This window comes from Microcaecilia unicolor, chromosome 6 (genome assembly GCF_901765095.1).
Source record: "Microcaecilia unicolor chromosome 6, aMicUni1.1, whole genome shotgun sequence".
NCBI classification, from domain to species: Eukaryota; Metazoa; Chordata; class Amphibia; order Gymnophiona; family Siphonopidae; genus Microcaecilia; species Microcaecilia unicolor.
Window position 1 is genome coordinate 206,052,503 of NC_044036.1, and position 22,005 is coordinate 206,074,507.

General features: G+C 42.4%; 1 protein-coding gene across 3 annotated transcripts in view; it reads right to left on the minus strand.

The window, feature by feature from the left end:
- KCNT2 (potassium sodium-activated channel subfamily T member 2) overlaps nt 1-22,005 on the minus strand; it is a 1,050,204-nt gene that overhangs the window by 322,303 nt on the left and 705,896 nt on the right. For all 3 annotated transcript variants that reach the window (XM_030206382.1, XM_030206381.1, XM_030206379.1), the window contains exon 12: nt 18,989-19,052. In XM_030206382.1, coding sequence (XP_030062242.1) covers nt 18,989-19,052 — 64 coding nt within the window. The remainder of the gene's footprint in view (nt 1-18,988; nt 19,053-22,005) is intronic.

Consider the following 22,005-nt stretch of genomic DNA (forward strand, 5'->3'; position numbering starts at 1 on the left):
ATCCATGGAAAAACAACCACACCCTCCTGCAAAACAACCTATCGAACATGAGCAACATATTCTAAAGCATCCTGTAATGATGTAGATCGTCTCTCCACCGCCTCATCCACAGCCAGTCAAATCATCCACAGATAGTTGCTAAATATCAAACAACTGCTCTACATCATAAGCTCCCCTCATCAAAAAAAATTTCTGTAACAGCCAAGAGCCAATTGCCCATTTACTTGCACACGAAAAACTAAACAAAAATTATCTGACCGTCCCAGCTTCAAAACAATAGATAGAGACTAACCAATGCATTAAAACCTCTGACAAAAAACTTAAATTCAAAACAAGACCAGCCACATGAGGCACATCTCTAACTATCTGAGTAAATGAGTATGCCCAAAAAATATGAAGAAATACATGATTGCATTGAACAAAATCATCATCTGAAGGAACAAATGGGATATTAAAACCTCTCAATAAACAAAATGTATCCAAACTGATAGGTAGAGTCTCAATGAAATCAAAAAAGCACTGAAAAATCATCATTCAAGAAACGTGGAGGACAATACACAATACAAAATCCCATAAAGTCAACAGCACCTTGGCTCTTAGGCGATGAGCCATTTGGTCCTCCATCTACAACCCAATAGATCTATTTTTAAATCTGTAATTTCTTCTGACTGGGATTGTCGTTTCATTTTGTAATCTGCATTGCCTTGACAAAAGCAGAATATAAATCATGAAATAGAATAGAAAGTTTAATAGTTTATGGTTCAACTGTCTAAAGTGTGGATTTCAGCTGCATACCATTTTATGAAAAGTGAGAGTGGTGTTTAAGCAGCCACCTATAGTGTATTCGGAGCATGGATAACCTCTTACATCAACAATATTTGTTGGGACCAGGGCCAGGAGTGGACAATTCCAGGAGGCCACAAGCAGCTTTTCACAATCACTCTTTTTCTCCACTCTCACAATAAGTCAGTCAACTCCAAGGTTGTTGTTCTGACCAATTGTTTACTTGCCGTTATAAAACAGGCTTCAGATAGATGTCCTAAATGTTACTGTAACTAGGCACCTGTTATAAAATTATCTTCTATGGGGGTATTTCTATAAGGAGGTTTGTAATTTAAGGGGCTGATACACAGCGGCACCTGTTAAATATGGGTGCCGCGAAAAAAATTACTGAATTGCAAATAGCAACCAATTTACAAAGGGGATGGCATGCAAATAAGATGCACAGATCCCCCTTTGTGCATTTGACAGTTTGCAGAAAATGAACCATCCCTGGTGGTCCAGTGGACCGCCTCCTGACCTCCCCATGCCCCCCACAACTCCTGACTCCCAGAACCAAAAACTCATCTCCTGGCTGCTCCCCAGCAACACCCCCTCACCTCCCGATCCCCAAAACAAAAATTCTCTGGTGGTCCAATGAACCTGAATCCCTCCTGGACCCCCCACATCCCCAAGCAACAAATCCCTGGTGGTCCATTGGACCCCAACCCCCCTGCATCCCTTCCCGGCTGCTCCCAGGAAGTAACACTTTGGTGGTCCAGTGAACCCCAATCCCCACCACCACACCCTCTCCTGGCACCCTCCATGCAAAAATCTACCTGGTGGTCTAGTGACCCTACTCACTGCCCTCTCACTGCCCTCTCTCATGGGAGGGGCTACGATTCGTAGTACACTCGCCCCCATTATGGCAAAAAAATGTTCAAGTGTTAGGAACACCCTGATCCTGCCCTTAACATGCACCTGACATGCCCCCTTGTGATTTGAATGCACTTTTGATGGACTTCATATAAAAATATCTAAAAATTGGTTTCGAAAATATAAATTTGGACGTTTTTGTGACAAAAAACGTCCAAATGCAGATTTATGCCACTTTTTGGTTGTTTTTCTCCTTTGAAAATGAGCCCCATAGGCACCTGTGTGTCTTCATAAAATAACAAATAATCACCTTCCTACTCTCTTAACCCTAGGTACACTGTTATGGAACTAACCCTATACTGCCTTGAAATTTAGTGATATAAAGAGTTATTTATTCACCAGCTACTGGTAAATATATAGAGGTGGACGGCTACCACACTCCTCTACTTAAGAAAGGATGAACAAACTGGAACTGAGACTAGTAATTTAGAACGGAATCTGCTGACATAGAATCTGTTCTAAAACACATCTAGGAATGGAGGTGCATGTGCCCGTTATTTGCAGCAGGGGCATCCGTATCAGGGGCGTAGCCAGAGACCCAATTTTGGGTGGACCTGAGCCCAAGATGGGTGAGCAGAAGAACTCCGCCTTGTCCCACAACTGATTTGGTCTCTCCCTCTCTCTCCTGCATGACATAGAGGGGCATAATTGAACGGAAACGCCTATCTCCATGGGCGTTTATCTCCGAGAACGGGTCCGTGAAGGGGCGGGCTGAACCGTATTTTCGAAAACATGGACGTTTTTGAGCTGGGCGTTTGCTTTTTTTAGTGATAATGGAAACTAAAAAACGCCCAGCTCAAAAACGTCCTATTCCGAGCCATTTGGTCGTGGGAGGGGCCAGGATTCGTAGTACACTGGCCCTCCTGATATGCCAGGACACCAACTGGGCACCCTAGAGGTCAGTGCGGTGGACTTCAGACAACGCTCCCACATGCATAGCTCCCTTACCACGGGTGCTGAGCACCCAACCCCCCTCCCCAAAAACCCACTACCCACAAATGTACAACACTACCATAGCTCTTAGGGGTGAAGGGGGCACCTACATGTGGGTACAGTGGGTTTTGGAGGCCTCCCATTTACCAGCACAAGTGTTACAGGTAGGGGGGATGGGCCTGGGTCCACCTGGCTGAAGTGCACTGCGGTACCCACTAAAAGTGCTCCAGGGACCTGCATACATGCAGGCCTCTAGGACTTGTTGCTGCTATATAACATTGGCACACCAGTTGACACCTGAAGACTAATCTCTCCAAAAACGTCCTTTATTGGAATAAGCACGCTTACTCACAGTTAACTGCAGATCAGAGGTTGTGCCCCACTGGCAACGAGTCTCCCTGGTACTGAGATTAGCAGTAGGTCAGAGCTGGCAGAATGGTGTACAATGCCCTCTTTCAGCCACATTCAAGGTAAGAACTAAGTTCTGTAACATGGCTAACACGTGATCTAAAAATGGCTTACAAAAATGGCCACTACCTCATGGACTACCGGAAACAAAACAGGGCACACTCTGACCCAGTAAGCAGGGGGAAAAGCACCATGGGAGTAGAGCCTACCAACTACCAACATCGTGAGCATTTGCCACAAGCTAGTGGAATCACGGACCCCAATACCCTACACCCACCACAATGCATTGCTGATGTGACTCTGTAGTGCGCATAACAGAAAGGGTGTTACACTCACCCGAGAGCCACATCAGAACCAGGGAAAGGCTGTCACAGGATAGAACACATTCTACTGTCATGGAGGTGGGTACGGCATTTGAGGCTGGCATAGAGGCTGGAAAAAAAGTTTTTAAAGTGGGTTTTTTTTGGTGGGAGGGGGTTAGTGACCACTGGGGGAGTCCGGGAAGGTCATCCCCGATTCCTTCCAGTGGTCATCTGGTCAGTTGGGGCACTTTTTTGGGACCTGTTCGTGAAAAAAAGGGTCCAAAAAAAGTGACCCAAAATCGTGTTTAAAACGCCTTTTTTTCGATTATCAGCTAAAGACGCCCATCTCTCCTCGGCCAATAACCACGCCCCAGTTCCGCCTTTACCACGCCTCTGACACGCCCCCGTCAACTTTACCCGTTTCCTCGATGGATTGCAGTTGGAAACGCCCAAAATCGGCGTTCGATTATACCGATTTGGGCGCCCACAGGAGAAAGACCCCCATCTCCCGATTTGGGTTGCAATATAGGCGTTTTTCTCTTTCTATTAGAAGCAGGTTTGTATATTCTGGGGTCCTTTTACAAAGGTGTCCTGAAAAATGGCTTGTGTTAGTGTAGGCACGGTTTTTGGGCGTGCGTCGATCCATTTTTCAGCACGTCTGTAAAAAAAAAAAGACCTTTTTAAAATTTTTGCCAAAAATGGATGTGCAGCAAAATCAAAATTGCCGGGTGTCTATTTTGTGTCTGCGACCTTACCACTAGCCATTGACCTAGCAGTAAAGTCTCACGCTGTAACCGGGCGGTAATGACCTATACGCACCAAATGCCACTTGGAGGGGCATAATCAAACGCGAACGCCCATCTCCATGGGCGTCTATGTCCGAAAACGGTTATGTGAAGAGGTGGGACAGACCATATTATCAAAAAAGATGGGTGTCCATCTTTCGTTTCGAAAATACGGTTTGGATGGACCAAATGCCAAGGATTTGGTCCCTTCTGAGATGGGCATTTTTTTTTTAGCGATAATGGAAACTAAAAACGCCCAGCTCAGAAACGTCCCAATCCAAGCCATTTGGTCGTGGGAGGGACAAATGTACAACACTACCATAGGTCTTAGGGGTGAAGGGGGCAAATACATGTGGGTTTCAGAGGCCTCCCATTTACCACCACAAGTGATACGGGTGGGGGGGATGGGCCTGGGTCTGCCTGCCTAAAGTGCACTGCAGTACCCACTAAAAGTGCTCCAGGGACAGGACTTGTTGCTGGTGTATAACCTTGGCACAGCAGTTAGTACTACTACTACTACTTAACATTTCTAGAGCGCTATTAGGGTTACGCAGCGCTGTACAGTTTAACAAAGAAGGACAGACCCTGCTCAAAAGAGCTTACAATCTAAAGGACGAAATGTCAAGTTGGGGCAGTCTAGATTTCCTGCGTAGAGGTATAGTGGTTAGGTGCCGAAGGCGACATTGAAGAGGTGGGCTTTGAGTAAGGTTTTGAAGATGGGCAGGGAGGGGGCCTGGCCTATGGGCTCAGGGAGTTTATTCCAAGCATGGGGTGAAGCGAGGCAGAAAGGGCAGAGCCTGGAGTTGGCGGTGGTGGAGAAGGGTACTGAAAGGAGGGATTTGTCTTGAGAGCGGAGGTTACGGGTAGGAACATAAGGGGAGATGAGGGTAGAGAGGTAAGGAGGGGCTGCAGAACGAGTGCATTTGTAGGTTAGTAAGAGAAGCTTGAACTGTATTCGGTACCTGATCGGTAGCCAGTAAAGTGACTTGAGGAGAGGGGTGATATGAGTATACAGGTCCAGGCAGAAGATAAGACGTGCAGCTGAGTTCTGAACGGACTGAAGGGGGGATAGATGGCTAAGTGGGAGGCCAGTGAGGAGTAGGTTGCAGTAGTTGAGACGAGAGGTAATGAGAGAGTGAATGAGAGTTCGGGTGGTGTGCTCAGAAAGGAAAGGGCACAGCAGTTCACACCTGAAGACTAATCTCACTGAAAACGTCCTTTATTTGAATAAGCACCTTTACTCACAGTTAACTGCAGATCAGAGGTTGTGCCCCTCTGGCAACGAGTCTCGCTGGTACTGAGATTAGCAGTAGGTCCGAGCTGGCAGAATGGTGTACAATGCCCTCTTTCAGCAACATTCAAAGAAATAACTAACGTTCTCTAACGTGGGTAACACATGAAAGGTATCCAAAAGTGTCTTACACAAATGGCCACTACCTCATGGACTACCGGAAATAAAACAGGGCACACTCTGACCCAGTAAGCAGAGGAAAAAGTACCATGGGAGTAGAGCCTACCAACTACCAACATTGTGAGCATTTAACACAAGCTAGTGGAATCACGGAGCCCAATACTCTACACCCACCACGATGCATTGGTGATGTGACTCTGCAGTACCCTTAACAGAAAAGGTGTCACACTCACCCGAGACCCACATCAGAACCAGGGAAAGCCTGTCAGAGGATAGAACACATTCTGCTGTCATGGAGGTGGGTATGGCATTTGAGGCTGGCATACAGGCTGGGAAAAAAGTTTGTAAAGTGGGTTTTTTTTGGTGGGAGGGGGTTAGTGACCACTGGGGGAGTCAGGGGAGGTCATCCCCGATTCCCTCCAGTGGTCATCTGGTCAGTTGGGGCACTTTTTTGGGACTTGGACCTGAAAAAAAAAGGTCCAAATAAAGCGGACCAAATTCTCGTCAAAAACGCCCTTCTTGTTTTGATTATCAGCTAAAGACGCCCATCTCTCCTCGGCCGATAACCACGCCCCAGACCCGCCTTCGCCACACCTCCGACATGCCCCAGTGATCTTTGTTCGTCTCCGTGACGGACTGCAGTTGAGGATGCCAAAAATCGGGTTTCGATTATACCAATTTGGGCGCCCACGGGAAACAGACGCCCATCTCCCGATTTGGGTCGAAATATGGGCATCTTTCTCTTTCGAAATAAGCTGGTTGGTGTACGTCTGATATGTGCATCCGAAAATAAACATTATTTTTCGGCTATGTGTATCGGACGCGCCAAAAATGAAATTACCGCAAGAGTCACATGGTAGCTGGGTGGTAACTCCATTTTGGCCCGTGTTGGGCATGCGTAGAGCCTTATGTGGCTTAGTAAAAGGGCCCCTCTGTGTACTCTTTTCACTGAGTTTTATTATCTAACTAGTAAAACAGGCCCGTTTCTGACACAAATGAAATAGGCGCTAGCAAGGTTTTCCTCAGAGTGTGTATGTTTGAGAGAGTATGTGTGAGATTGACTGTGTGTTAGAGAAAGAGAGAGTGAATGTGCGAGTGTGTGTGTGTGTGACAGAGAGAGAGTGAGACTGCTGGGTGTGAGTGTGTCTCCTCTGTCCCTCCTCCAGCCACCCAGCGATTCTCCTCTCTCCCCTGCTCCCCCTCCAGCCACCCAATGATTCTACTTTTTCCCTTACCCCCCTCCAGCCACCCACCGATGCTCTTCTCTCCCCTGCCCCCCTCCAGTCACCCAGCGAGTCTCCTGTGTCCCCTGCTCCCCCTCCAGCCACCCAGTGAATCTCCTCTGTCCCATGCCCCCCTCCAGCCACCCAGCAATTCTCCTGTGTCTCCTGCCCCCTCTAGCCTCTCAGCGATTCTTCTTTTTCCTTTGCCCCCCCCCTCCAGCCACCCAGCGATTCTCCTTTTACCCTTGCCCCCCCCTCCAGCCACCCAGCGAATCTCTTCTCTCCCCTGGCCCCCTCCAGCAACCCAGCGATTCTCCTCTCTCCCCTGCCCCCCCTCCAGCCACCCAGTGATTGTCGTATCTCCCCTGCCCCCCCTCCAGCCACTCCTCCACTTTAATCAGCATAAATTCCCCCCATGTGCTACAGAAAAGCACCAAGCACTTCCTATCCTATATAATAAAACGCACCTCCAACGTTCTCAAGCCGAGAAAGTGAAGCCTTCAAGCCTTGGGGCGGGGCCTCGTGAGTCGTGCGGTAATAAAACGCACCTCCAATGTTCTCCTTGGGGGGGTGTGGCGTTGCAGCGAGGGCAGCAGGGGTGGGGCCTCGTGCTGCTGTGCAGTTGGTCAGTGCTGCGGGTGACATACCCAGAACTACGTGTCGTCAATTGAGGAGATTGAGCCTTACAGAGCGCACGAATGCTTCAAGGCTTGCAGGCGTCACTTTCTCGGCTTGAGAACATTGCATGAATGCTTCAAGGCTTGAAGGCTTCACTTTCTCGGTTTCAGAACGTTGGAGGTGCGTTGTATTATATAGCATACCTTCATTAGCACTAGATTTAAATGAACAGGGTGTTGATGTCCATGCATTTCTTTGGGCTCAGTTTTCTTGTGTGCTACACTCCTCTGTGCATAGGGCTAGGCTATGTGCTAAACTTCCTGTAGTTTATTACATTGGTCTCTTAAGGGTTACCTGGCAGTAATTGGGCAGCACCGCGTGCAGGCCAGTTACTGCCGGGTTAGTGTGGGAGACCCTATCACCACCTCAGTGGGTAGCGGTAAGTGCTCCTCCTTGCATGGACATGCGGTAAGTGCAATCTTACTGCATGACCATTTCTTTTTTTGGCATTTTTACCCACTGTAAAAAGGGTCTCAGTTCGCTGCAAAAACAACCACTGTCTCTAGCGCAGGTACCCTTAAACCACAGCTTAGTAAATGGGCCCCTAAGTTAGTGATCTTTATACACCCTCATTACTTTACTAAGCATATTTTCTTCTTTCTTTGGCTTCAAGTTCACTTGAAACCAGGGCTTGGGTCCTGACATAATGACTATTCACGTGCAACTATCCAGGGTTTTTTCTCTTCTTGTTGTTGTTTTGTTTTTATATCTCCTCTGTTGTATCTAGTCATCATTTCAGTACTAGCACTTCAAATGGGGACATACAACTCCTTCTGGAACCCTGTAATCATAGAATCTGAATCCAGCCACTCAATAACATTTTTAATCAATGATCAAAATTCTAACTTTCCACCCCAAGGTGATGTGAATATTGTCTCTCTAGCATCATCAGGCTTACTTGAACCTGGGTTCAGAAGAGGCAACTTGGACTATTGATTTTGGGAACTTTTGCATGGCAGTGAATAGAGCTTCTTCTGAGCCAACTTTATTTCCAAAATATCAGCTTACAATTCATGTCTATAGGCTTTTAAATAAGTTTTTATCTTTTTTTTTTGTTTTTTGCACTGGCATGACAGAAAAGGCTATGGAAAACAGAGAAAACAACTGCATGATTCTAACCAAAAATATAATGATATCACAGAGGAAAATAAAATTGAATTGTATCTTAGTTATGCCATGTGAATAGTGAGAAAAGCTTTTAGTTTCTTTAATAACTCAAGAAAATCTCTGTCTTAAGCTGTGAGCCTGTAATCAAAACATTTGCAAAAAGCACTAAAAAATAATTACAATTTAAAAGCATCCATCTTAGTCTTCTTTGTGAAATTGCACTATTAAGGATATATTAATTTTAGGAACGACATTTCTTAAACTTAACTGTTTATTGCTACTTCTAAGTCACAGCATATCATTTCTGTTCTATTTATACCTGGTTGCTGTTTTTTTTCACAGACTAGTTTAAGATTTTGCTGTTAATTCACTCTCAATTCTATCTATAAAGAAAACACGTTTTGTTGAAAGAAGGAGTTGTTCCTTTTCAATAGCAGAACCTGCCCAGTTAAACCAACTGCCAATATTTTTAAGGATGATGACTGATACACCTTCTTTTAAATAGCAGGGATGATTAAAGCATGGCCAGTTGTGTTCATGCCCCAATCTACATGCTAAACCTTGTGGACTTGCCTCCCAGAAACGCCAGAAGATCATCCCGCAAATTTCTCAATCTGCACTTCCCCAGCTGCAAAGGATTAAAATACAAGCTGATACACGCCACCACCTTCTCTTACATGAGCACGCAATTGGGGAATGCACTACCTACAGCCCTGAAAGCTATTGATGAAATAACTAACTTCCGTAAATCTCTGAAGACACATCTATTCAACAAGGCTTACAAAAAGAACCCATAGCCTCATAAATTACCTTACCAACTCACCCAATCATTACAGTCCACCTATACCTTGCCTAACACCTTCCTTTTCTCCTAATCTTTGAACATTACTAATTGTATCTGTTATCATAGAATGATTATGTCATAACCAAACTCTGTAAGCCACATTGAGCCTGCAAATAGGTGGGAAAATGTGGGATACGAATGCAATAAATAAATAAATAAAACAGAATTAACTGATTTCTGCAAAGTGAAGAGTTCAGTGTGTACCAATACTGAAGCTGTTTTTATTAAGGTTTATTTTAATATACCACCTTTCCTGCAATCACAACAAAGTGGTTAAAGTCTAAATAGAAAGTGAAAGGAATGCCATTCTTAAATAGAAAAGGATAGATGAAACAGAGAGCATATTCACCAGAATAAACAACAAAATAGATTATCATTCAGTCAGGTGGGAAAAAGTTCATCAGCTCTGACCACAACTCCTCTGATATTCTCACCAAATGTCTCAGCAAACAAGTGGGTTTTCAGGGCTGCCTTAAATTTTACAAAAGGGTCTGTCGGTGGGAGAGAATTCCATGAAGAGGGCATGGTACAATAAAGGGCACTTTTGTCTAATGGATTCTAACATTGTGACAAAAACTAATAGAATGTGCAACCAACAATTGTTAAGACAGCATAAAATTCTAGGTGTAATTATTTAATGTATGGGTCTCATTTTCAAAAAAGAAAAATTACAAAAAGCGACCTAAAAGGCAGACATTTATCTCAGCGGGAAACGTCCAAACCATATAATCAAACAATATTTACAAAACGGTCTAAATTGCCAGTGTGTCTCCAGAGGGGATGTTTTGAAGGCGTGTCTTGGGCAGTCTTACAGAATGAACATCTCCAGCCCATACCTGTTTGTTATCTGTGTTGCTCTCTTTGTCCTGTGTGCTGCTGCTGCTGTGTGTGTTTGTGAGGACTGTAGGTTGCTGCTTGGAGAGTGAGTAGGTAGAGGGTGTGGCATGAGTGTTTGCACTGGCTAAGAGAGTAATTCCTGTCTGTCTGGCTGTGCTGTGTGTGTAACTGCATTGTTTGTCGGTGGTGTGAGTGTCAGATCGTGTTTGTTGGTGGTGGTTTTCACTAGGTTAGTAGGGAGAGGTGAGCACAGTAGTGTGTCTGGGGTCACTGGGTTTCACTTGTAGTGCTGGGATATGGATGCAATGAATGTACAGGTGGCTCACATGTTGAAGGAGGAGGAGAGTTTGGAGGGGAGGCCCCACTGGAGATACCCACATCCCAGAGTTTTCAGGCCCTGTACTCGTTTCCTGGACCTTACAGACCAGCGTTGTCTCAATAGGTACCACTTTGACAAGACTGCCAATCAGCACCTCTGTGACCTGGTCCAACTCCTCCTGCAGCCCAGGACCCGTAGGAACAATCCCATCCCTGTCACCTCAAGGTCACCACCTCCCTCTCTTTTCTGGCTATTGGCAGCTTCTAGTCTGTGCTGTGAATGCAGGCCTCACACAGCCCGCTATTTTAAACAGCCTCACCCACTTTCTTGATGCCTTTTTTTAGCCACACCTCAGACTGCATCATCTTCTCCACCATCCCCCAGGCCCTGCAGAACAACATGGCTCACTTCTACACCATAGCTTGCTTCCCCTCTGTCACAAGTTGCACTCAGACCCCCCACCTCCCACCCAGGCATGAGAGGCCACCATAGGAATAGGAAAACATTCCACTCCATGAATATGCAAGTTGTGTGTGACATCCAGGGGCAGATTGTAGACATGAGTGTCAGATATCCAGGTTCAATCCATGATGCCTACATCCAACAGCACTCTGGAATCTTCTGCAGGTTCGACCAAGGGGAGATCACCGGCGGATGGCTCCTAGGTAAGTGCAACAGGGATCTGCCAAACCCATACCCCCTCCACCTGCTCACCCTTAGCACTGCCTTCCTCCAGGTGTGTCCACAACCCACAATTCCCAGCCCACCTCCACATGATAGCCAGCTGACACAATACACATCCATGTCTCTCCTCCTGCTTTGCCTCACAGGTGAGAGCACTAGCCACAGCAGTCCTGGCTCATGACCCTGCTGGTGCACCACCAAACAGTGGCAGAGGAGGAGGAGGACTACAACAGCAGACATTGGACCACATGTGGCATCAACAAACACACCTTTGACCATCTAAAAAACTGGTTCCAATGTCTAGATCATTCTGGAGAGGAGCTCCTGTACAGGGCAAAATGATAGAGACTATTACAAAGAACAAAATTACAGAGCATATACATAAGCATGGATTAAAAAGACAAAGCCAACATGAATTCAGTGAAGGAAAATCTTGCCTCGCCAATCTACTACATTTCTTTGAAGGAGTGAACAAACATGTGGAAAAAGGTCACCTGGTCAATATTATGTATCTGTATTTTCAAAAGGCATCTGACAAAGTACCTCATGAAAGACTCCAGAGGAAACTAGAGTGTAATGGGATAGGAGGTAGTGTGTTCTATCGTGGATTAAAACTGGTTAAAAGATAGAAAACAGAGAGTAGGGCTAAATGGTCAGTATTCCCAATGTGCTACATCCAAGACAATCAGGCTTTAGGAAAGGCCATAGTACAGAGACAATCTTGATCTCTCTTTTAAGTGAAATATATTCTAGATTGGAACAAGGCTACATTGCACTGATTGTTTCGCTTGATCTTTCTGCGGCATTTGATCTAATAAATTGGTATTTCTGGTACCGTTCTTACTTGGTTTACATCCTTCCTCAGTAATCGTTCTTTTAAAGTTGTTCAAAATCGATCTACTTCATATTCCCACATTATCACTTAAGGGGTACCACAAGGATCGGTTTTGTCACCTATATTATTTAATGTATATGTCAGCCCACTTTCATTGCTTATCCAGTCTTTGGGTATCAGCTCTTATTCATATGCTGATGATTTCCTTCTTATTCATTATATGCAACCGCAAAATATTGATTTAACACCTATTCAAAATTGCCTTGATGAAGTAGCTAGTTGGCTTAAAAAACAGCAGTTAGTATTAAATCCAGATAAAACAACAACATCTTGGATAACAGGTCATGGATCAATACCAACACTAATATCTACTTTATTTGGCAAGCAATTACCTACGGTACCATCGTTTAAATATTTAGGTGTTACTCTTGACTCTGTCTTATCTTTTGATGAGCAAATATCAGATGTATAAAAAAATTTTTTTATCATTTACGGAGATTACGTTCTATTAGAAACTCGTTGGATAAAGATTCTCTACATACGTTAACATATGCCTACATTATTTCACATCTAGATTACTGTAAGGCAAATCTAATACGTTTACAATTGATACAAAATACCGCAGCACGTGTTGTTTGTCGAGCATCAAAATATGACAGAATTATACCATTTTTATACCAGCTTCACTGGCTTCCGATTTTAGCCAGAATAAAATTTAAGATCTACAACTTGACAAACAAAGCGTTACATTGATCAATCCCATCATATTTAGCTAATCTTACTATACCAGATACACCGATACGCACTCTTAGATCGCTTACAGATAACAGGTTAGTAATTCCATCATCAATAAGGGCTAGATGGGAATCTACACGAAAGTCAGCTTTCTTTTTTCTATCGCCCTCACTTTGGAATGGTCTCCCAAAATTATTAAGATCAGAGGATACATATACCCGTTTTCGTAAAACCCTAAAAACATATCTTTTTCAAAATACATTTAATAATAATGCAGGATAAAGAAAATATTTTTTAAAAAAGATGTTAATTTGCAGCTTGAATTATTATAAATTTTTAGGTTTGATGTAATTGTTATTATTATTTGTTGTTATTAACTTTTGTATGGTTGGCCCATCCACACCACTCCTCAGGCTCCCGGCCCCAACTTTGGCGCAAAACTAGGCCCTATACAGTGAGGGACTTTCTTTCCTGCCCCAGTCAGCTCTCACCATCCTCGGGGCGGCCCAAAACCATGTGGATTGTGTGGGAAAAGCGATCTCTGTGTGACGGACCCACCGCCAATATGGGACTACCACCCAAAGCCCCCCAGAGCTCTCAGGGCTAGGTAATTAAACATTTTTTTCTGGTTACAACAAGGATTATATAGGGAAGATAACCAAGGGGAAAGAGTGTTGCTCCACAAAAATGTGAAGTGAGCGAAGAAATTATGTTGTGTGGGGTTGCTGTTGGTCCAAGAGATGGGAGAACAGAATCCAAAGTAATCCCTTGAGACCACGGGATTAAGTAACTGAAGGGAGATCAAATCCCTGTGAAGAATCACTGAAGGGAGTGACTGAGAGGTCCTGGGGGGGGGGGGGGGGGGGAGGACTTATGAAAAAAATGCAGAGGAAAAGTGCCCTGGGACAGAAGAGTGACAGGGAGTTAAGAGATAATAAAGGTATATGTTTGCCCTTTAGGGGAGTCTGAGTTTGGTTTTGCTTTTCTTTGTGGATTTTAAGACTTATGGCTAGCAGAGCTGGAAGGAGAAGTTTAAGGACTTGGGGGACTGGAGGCTAAAGATAGCCTGTTCCACAGACCAGGTGATCTGAAGAGAGTGGACATCGCTAGGAAAGAATCAACCTAAGAGGGTTTGAAATGATAAGGAAGTGCTTTTTGGGCTGAGACTCGCAGCAGTGATTGAGATCAAAACCTGCTCAGTGCAGACTGCATTTATGACTGTACATATTTTTAACTGCCTTGAATATCCTTGTAAATATACCTGGAGAGGAAGGAGATGGGATTCCCTTGGAGGAACCACAGAAGAGAGCAAGAGAGGTTTGATGCATTATCTGTTGTTGGACTATTTTTCCTATTGAATTGATTGAAGCTGCTGGTTGCAGAATTCAAATAGAGTTCCAGTTATTTTGATTTAAACTGCTGACTTTGGAGTGGTCATTTCAAACTGAACGGGGTGTGGCTGTGTCTTCAAGACACCCTATGTATAACTGCCAGCATTTTTTCCCATAGAGGGTTTGAACCCGAGACTGAGTGGGGAGAAGAGGGTCACCCCACCTGTTAACGATCCTTTCCCAGGTGATATCCCTGATTACTCTTGAATGAGGGAATTCAGTAAGAGCTGGAATTGGTGAGGGAGCTCTTACATGTGCTGCTACAGGAGGGGAACTTCAGTGCCTGTATTCTGCCCATCCCTTTACCCTGCCCATCTCCAGTACTGGTACATTCTTGGGACTGCCATGGGGGGGGGGGGGGGGGGGAGGTGGCAGGTATTACTGGACACTTACCTTGCCAGGGTATCTCTTATTAGGGTCCAGGCCCTTATGGAGACATTCTTGGGGGGGGGGGGGGGCAGGTGGTGTTGCCATTTAAACAGGCACCTTCTGTGCCTTAAGCGAAGCCTGACAAGGAGCTGAGTCTCTGTATTACTATAATTGGGCTCTCTCCTTAGAGATATTTTGTTCTCTGAATAAACATGCTTCCATGTGCAGAGCCTTATATGGACGCTCTCCACGTGGAAGGGATGTCTTGCTGTGACGGCACACTTTTTTATTGCATGTGCACGCGATGGATGTTCTATGATATGTATTTTGTGAGGACGTTTTATTCTGATCTTTGAAAATGTTTTATTTCCATACGTTTATTTTCTGTATTTTCGAACATATGAAAATGTCTATTTTCTTTTCTGATTATACTTTCTTTCTTTTGGACGTTTTTAGCAAAACGTCCAAACTCAAATTTAGACATCATATTGAAAATGCTCCTCCACATCTATTATATATATGATTAGAGATGTCTTTATGTTGTGACCCACATATACTTGTGATGGGTGGGTTATAAATACAAGAAATACAAGACATAAATAAATAAGATAGAAATTTTTGCATATGGGTCTCATTTGGTCCCATTCCATCCTTCATCTTTGACAGGCCAATGCTCAGAACACTCATGGTAAGCCAACAGCGCAGAAACCATACTGCTAGAATAGTCCAGAAAAGTAGCTTGCCAGTGCTCAAAGGAAATGATATTCAAATTAGATGTGCACTATAAAAGTGAAAGCAAGGGGGGAATGTGCTTGGCATATGTGCAGAAGAGTTTTGCAGTAAGACCACCTCCTGCGCGCAAGCGCCAGTCAAACCCGAACGTGAAGCACACATTGGTGTCTGTTTTCTGCGCCTTTAAATATAAGCTTTTCAATTTTTTATTTTTTACTTGGAAGGCTTATATTTAAACACAGCAGACAGGCGCCAATGTGTGCTTTCACTTTTAGCTTTGCTCATACTCGCACACATTTGTTTCTCACTACTGGCACTTAGGGGCTTGCACAGGCCTCCTTCTGCTTCAAAATTAAAGAAAAGCTGGCAGATTTTAAAGAACGAATCATGAGGAATCCTCTCTTCAAACACCATAACACCTGCTCTGAGCTGGCGTTATTTTTTCAGCGGTAAGGACTGCTTTGTTTTGTGTGCTGTTCTCTGAGAGTTGGGAGAGAATAGGAAATGACCTCATTAACATCCTTTTGACTACATTAGCATGCTATTTGCGCTAATCTTTGGTGTGCTCACTGTTTCCCACGCTAGAGCCTCTGAGCATTCTGTGCTCCTTAATGCGGGCGCTAGTCCAGCACTAATGGCCTCTAGCAACCGTGTTTGCTTCTGAGCATCGGCGTGTGACAGCTTTCATGCTTTTTTTCTACCTGTTATCTATTCCCATCATGATCCCACTTCTTCTCCTCACTTTATAGTTCTTGGAGCAGGAGAATCTGTCAGGGGTCTCTTGAGCCTAATCATGTTAGCAATTAGTGGAAAGGAATAGCTCCTCATATCTCACTTTTTCTCTTTTCATTCCCTATAAAGTACATCTGTAAAAGGCTTAGTTAAGGCTTTATCTCTACTATGGAATACAGGTTTAGTCTTCTCTCAGAAGAATACTGCTAGGATTGAGTATGTTTTAAAAAGAGTTACCAAGATTACAAAGGAAATATAACATCATTCTCATCAAGATAGCTGATTATTGATAACCATGGAAAACTTGAGCCTCCGAGGAAAATCTTGCTAGCGCCCGTTTCATTTGTGTCAGAAACGGGCCTTTTTTACTAGTAATATATAAACCACTTTGATTGCATCACAGAAAGACGGTATATCAGATACATAACCCTTACATTCCTTATCCATGTATAAATATAGTATTGGGCTGAAAATCTGTCTAACTGCCTCGATACTATCCAAAAAGTAAAGATGCAAAGCAAATAGGGGCAACCCAAAATTATTGAGTATTTGGGTAATTTTGGCAAGTCATTTTCAAGGGTTTTTTGCCATGTAAATGGTCCACTACAAAATTCTGACTGGTGTAAAAATACACATATTGACATGATGATAGGCATGTACAAAAGTGGAGTTTGGGCAGAACATGGGTGGAATTTGAACATAGATATGTAGATTATAAAACATGCCAATCTATGAGTGTCACTTAATCCTGCAATGAGCATTTTTACCTAGAGGAAGAATATGTTTACCAGCCAGCGGTAAACACATAACTCTTTTTGAAAACCGGCATGATTATAGATAAAATTTAAAAATGGAAGGAATCTGTACATTACTCCAGGCCTATAGGGTTGTGGGTTTTGCCACCAATTTTCCTTATGTGTTTACTTTTCATTGAGATACTGGTAAAAATATTTGCTTTAATTTGAAGATTTGTTTTTCTGTAGTACCAAAAAATCAACACTTGAAACCTAAGGGCTCCTTTTCCAAAGCTGTGATACAGATTAGGGCATGCTGAATGTGAAGAAATCCATGTTAATAGGATGAGCTTTGCATTCAGTACACGCTAAGGAGCCCTAAGACTTTGAGGACATAAATATAAAACCCAAGAAAAGCCATACTGAGTCAGACCAAGGTCCATCAAGTCCAGCACCATGTCTGACAGTGGCATATCTGGGTGACAGTTTCTCAAAGTTCACTTCCAGGGATGAATTATGACCTCTAGATGACCAAGGGGTAAAAGGGGCAATCATGGAAAACAAAGCCATAGCGGATAGATTAAATTAATTTTTTGCTTCAGTCTTCACCGAGGAAGATTTGGGAGACATACCAGTGCCAGAAATGGTATTCAAAGCTGACGAATCAGAGGAAACTAAATGAAATCTCTAGGACCTGGAGGATGTAATGGCTCAATTTGACAAATTGAAGAGTAGCATGTCTCCTGGACCGGATGGTATTCATCCCAGAGTACTGATAGAATTGAAAAATGAACTTGCTGAACTATTTATTAGTAATATGAACTTAAATAAATCACCTGCAGTGCGGTTCTCCAGGAAAAATACAGTTTTGACAGTTAGACCTATGGTATGGGATCAGTCACTACCACTATTATATGAAATAGTCACTTTGGGTTGTCATCTCAGATAAGTTTTGTTGGTGCATTCTTGTTTCTTTTTCATCTAAAAATGATTCATCAGTTGAAACCATTTCTCACATTGTCTAATCTGAATAAAGTGCATTCACTGGTCTACAGCTAAAATGCTTCCAAAACAAATCTAGTGAAACTTTGTAAATTATGGGTCACTGAGAACAAAAATGATGCTTAAACTAGAACAAATTGTTGGTTATTAAGACCTACTTTCAAGTTAAAGATCATTTAATTCATGGTCAGAAAATTCAAACTATTCCACATGTTCTTGTGTTATTCAATTGTGTATGAGCTATTTCTTGCAAAACAAAGCCCAGGTGTTAGTTGTCAGGGGTCTTTTTTATTTGAGGTTCTCATATCAGTGTATAATTAACATCCAGGGGGAACCAATCTTATTTATTTTATTCTTTGCATTTGGATAATTTTTGTGGAAGACAGATTCATGCTTTTCCTTTTCCCCTTGCTTTTGAGTTTGGAATGAGGGTAAGAGTTAAATAGGGATGTAGGTGCTGCTGGGTATTTATTAATTTGAAATTTAATATAATTTTTGTTACTCCTTTTTCTTCCCCATAAAGTGGGCTAAGCATGGATATATAATTTCCTTTCTTTATTGTTTTTTATTTGAATAATATGCTCTAGCATACGGGGTAGTGGAGACGGTCTGCCCCGATGCAGGCAAAAATCGCTAGATAATAATGCAAAAATGTCAGTAACATCAACATAGCTTAAGATAATTAAGGGCCCTTTTTACTAAGGCACGCTAGAATTTTTAGCACACACTACAATCAATGCACGCTAAACACTAGAGACATCTATATATTCCTATGGGTGTCTCTAGCGTTTAGCATGCGCTAATTTTAGCGAACGCTAAAATGCTAGTGCACCTTTAACACAGCTTGGTAAACAGGGCCCTAAAAGTTGTTTAACAGTAATACATAAATATGATGACTAAATCAATACGTAAAATTTCTCATTGAAATTCAAAGTGGTTGCTGAGAAAATAGCAAAAAACTATAGGGGGCTACTTTTTCTTGCCTCACCCTGTAGATATAGCAGGAATGAAGAAAACTAGATAAATTATCAGGCTACCTTTTTGTTGTTATTCAACAGTGCTAACTTAACTGATTCTCTTTCAATTTCCAGAATAGCTATCAGCCACAGACTATGTAAAGTGACACACAGTAAATATATTTTTCCCAGAGAATGCTCACAACCAAACAGAATGCTACAATAAGTTACAAAATGATTTAAAAAGACTTATGTAAGTACTTTACATGAACTTACCGCTGCTGTCCTGTCTACCTCACAGCGACTACTCAGAATGAAACAGGCCTCTGCATTATCCATTCTGAAAGGAGAAGGGAAAAGCCTAGATCACATATTTTAAATCACTGTGAAAAAAACAAAAACATTCGCAGTTTCATATACTGTGTATTATTGCTTAATCTGCAAATGTTCTTTCAGATCCATAAAAATTTAAAACTAATTTGACAAATTTGAGTAAAGGAAAAGAGCAATTGAAATATGGGAATAGATGATACCAAAATATTGATTGATTTGATTTACTGCCTTTTTGAAGAAATTCACCTACAGCCAGAATAAGCCAAACATAGGCAATAGACAGCAGTAAAAATATTCAAATAACAGTACACATTATAGCATAATATACTACTAGCAATGTCAACACAATAAACATTAAAATATCATAATAGACTAGTGGGGTAAGTGGAGGTGGAACATATAGACAGACGAGAGAATAACTGGAGTTACATAGAAGATAAAATTACACATGGAGTCAGAAAAGGTGTATGAAAATGATCTCAGCTAGAGTAGGAGTGGATAAGCAAATCTTGCTATAGTACGTGCAGATGAAGTTAGTCCTTGTATGTGTGTGACTAGCTAATTAGTTCTTCTTCTATTAAAGGCTTGGGAGATGAGTCAAGCTTTCACCTGCTTCCTGAAGTAAAGGTAGTCTTGCAAAGCCTTTATGGATATGTGTTTCAGTTTCTAGTAACAATCAGTATTTGGTTGGTATACCTGCTAGTTAGGATCCTGAAAGGTATTTCCCTTTGTTGAGACCCAAGGAATGTGTTCCCAAGTTAATGCTTCTGGTAATGGAGTCCCCTAGTAGCAAGAACTTTCTGTTTTGAGCAGCTTGGTCAGTGATTTGGGGATGACGTTACGCACACTCTTTTCTGAGCATCATAATATTTAAACTAAGTGTGACTAAGCAACATCTCCTGTGGTGGTCCAAGCTTTTTGCCAGCCTCTTCTCCTTTTCTGTGTGTAAATAATGATGACCAAACGAGGCCATGTTTCAGCCTCAGGGGTCATGACTAATAAAAGCACAAATATACACAAACTATTAATTAAAAGGACATCATACATATTTATGTTTATGTTTATTTGGAGACTTGATATACAACCTTACCTAAAAGAAGATCAAAGCAGTTTACAATAAAATAACACAAACTAAGAAAAGAACTCCATTAAAAATAGGAAAGAGACAATCATCCAAACTATAATAACAGCATAAACAAAGGCAAAGGACAAAAAAAGGAGAAAGGAAGAGAAAGAGTTAAGAGGGTACAGAAGGGGACGAGCATAGTGTGTCTATACAAACTCACAAGGCCAATACCTGGCTGGAACCTAGTTGATATCTCAGTGCCTAAAACAACACACATCCATTTACACCAACAAAAATGTGGCGTAAATCACAGTGTGTTGATTTACACATACTGGGCCATATTCTATAACTACATGTGTAAATTTTGGAAGGCCCACAAAATTCCTATAACCATGCCCTTTTTTGCCTGCGCACGTTAGAAGTTCGCCACTCTTTGTTATAGATTATGCGAGTTGTGCATGTAAATTCTAATCAGGTCCAATTAGTGTTCATTATTGCTTGTTGAAAGCTGTTATCAATGCTTATTAACTTGTTAAGCCAATTACGTTATGCGGGTTGTTATAGAATCCGCTCCGTTAGCAGCTTGAATCCCTAGGTGCACTATATAGAATCCGGGGAATAGTGCTGCTGGAAGTCAATGGATAAGGAACATATACATTTATCCCCTGATTCTATAAAAGTTGCCAAAAATTGCGCACACAAATAAATGCGCACCTGATTTGCACACACAATTTAACAGAATAATAAACCAATTAATGCAAATAACTGGCTTTTTAACAAGCAATTATTAATTATTAGCACTAATTAGATTTAATTGGGGCTTATGTACATAAATTTAGGCTCAGGATCTGTGCCTAAAATTTACACGTGGCTCAAAAAGGAGGGTTGGAAATGTAAGCTTCATGGGAATTTTGGGGTGGATCAGGGGCGTGGTTTTGAGTTAACACACATAATTATAGAATATGGGTGCTCCATGCATTAATTTAGGTGCAGAGATTTGCACCATATTTTCATTGGTGCACATGGTGGCACCTAAATTTATGCATGACCTTTCTGCTTAAGTGTTGTTCTATGAACTGCACCGAACTTTAGGCGCAGCTTATAGAATACCGCTTAAGCAGGTTTTTGGGGTGCCTAGTTTTTAGGTGCCATTTATAGAATTCACCCCTTAGTGGTGACCACTAAGGGGGTAATTCCTTCTATTTAGGCGCCCAAGGCCATATGTTAGGTGTCTATTCTAAAATAACTGATGGTGTGCCTTGACAATATTTGCGCCTTGCCATTGTGCTACGAGATGAAAAAGGTTGAAAATCACTGCCCTACCAATTGAAAATTCAATATTGAAGCACCCCCCCCACACACACACTGGCGCCAATGCATTTGGAGGACTCCCACTGAGCTTAGAGTGCAGAGTGATTGAAATGTGGGTACATTTACAGCATGTTACAGCATTCTTTTGATCAGATTAGATGTTTTGCCATTGAGCAGGATAGGTGTTCAGCACGGGGTGGAAACCAAGAGTTAAAAACTTTTACAAAAAGAACAGTGGTGGATTCACCAGCTGAATTCTATTGAACCTGAGGGGTTAAATGCTAATGTGCAGTAGTCAGCATTTTATTAGTGTTTGCTGGGTTTTGCTTCTCCTTGCTGATGTAATTCCCTCAGTGGTATAATTAACTACATTGTCTCTTGGTCTGTGTATCACCATTGAACAAGCTCCCTGTGCTAAACTGCTGTGTTGTGCATAATAAGGTATCTTTTGTTAGCCTTGAATCAGATTAGAAAGTGGTGAGACTTTATTCTGTTCTAATTATTGTTTGTGTATTGTAGATAGCAAGTTCTGTGATATGCAGCTTTGAGATACATATCCCCTGAGGAAGCCTTCAGTGAAACG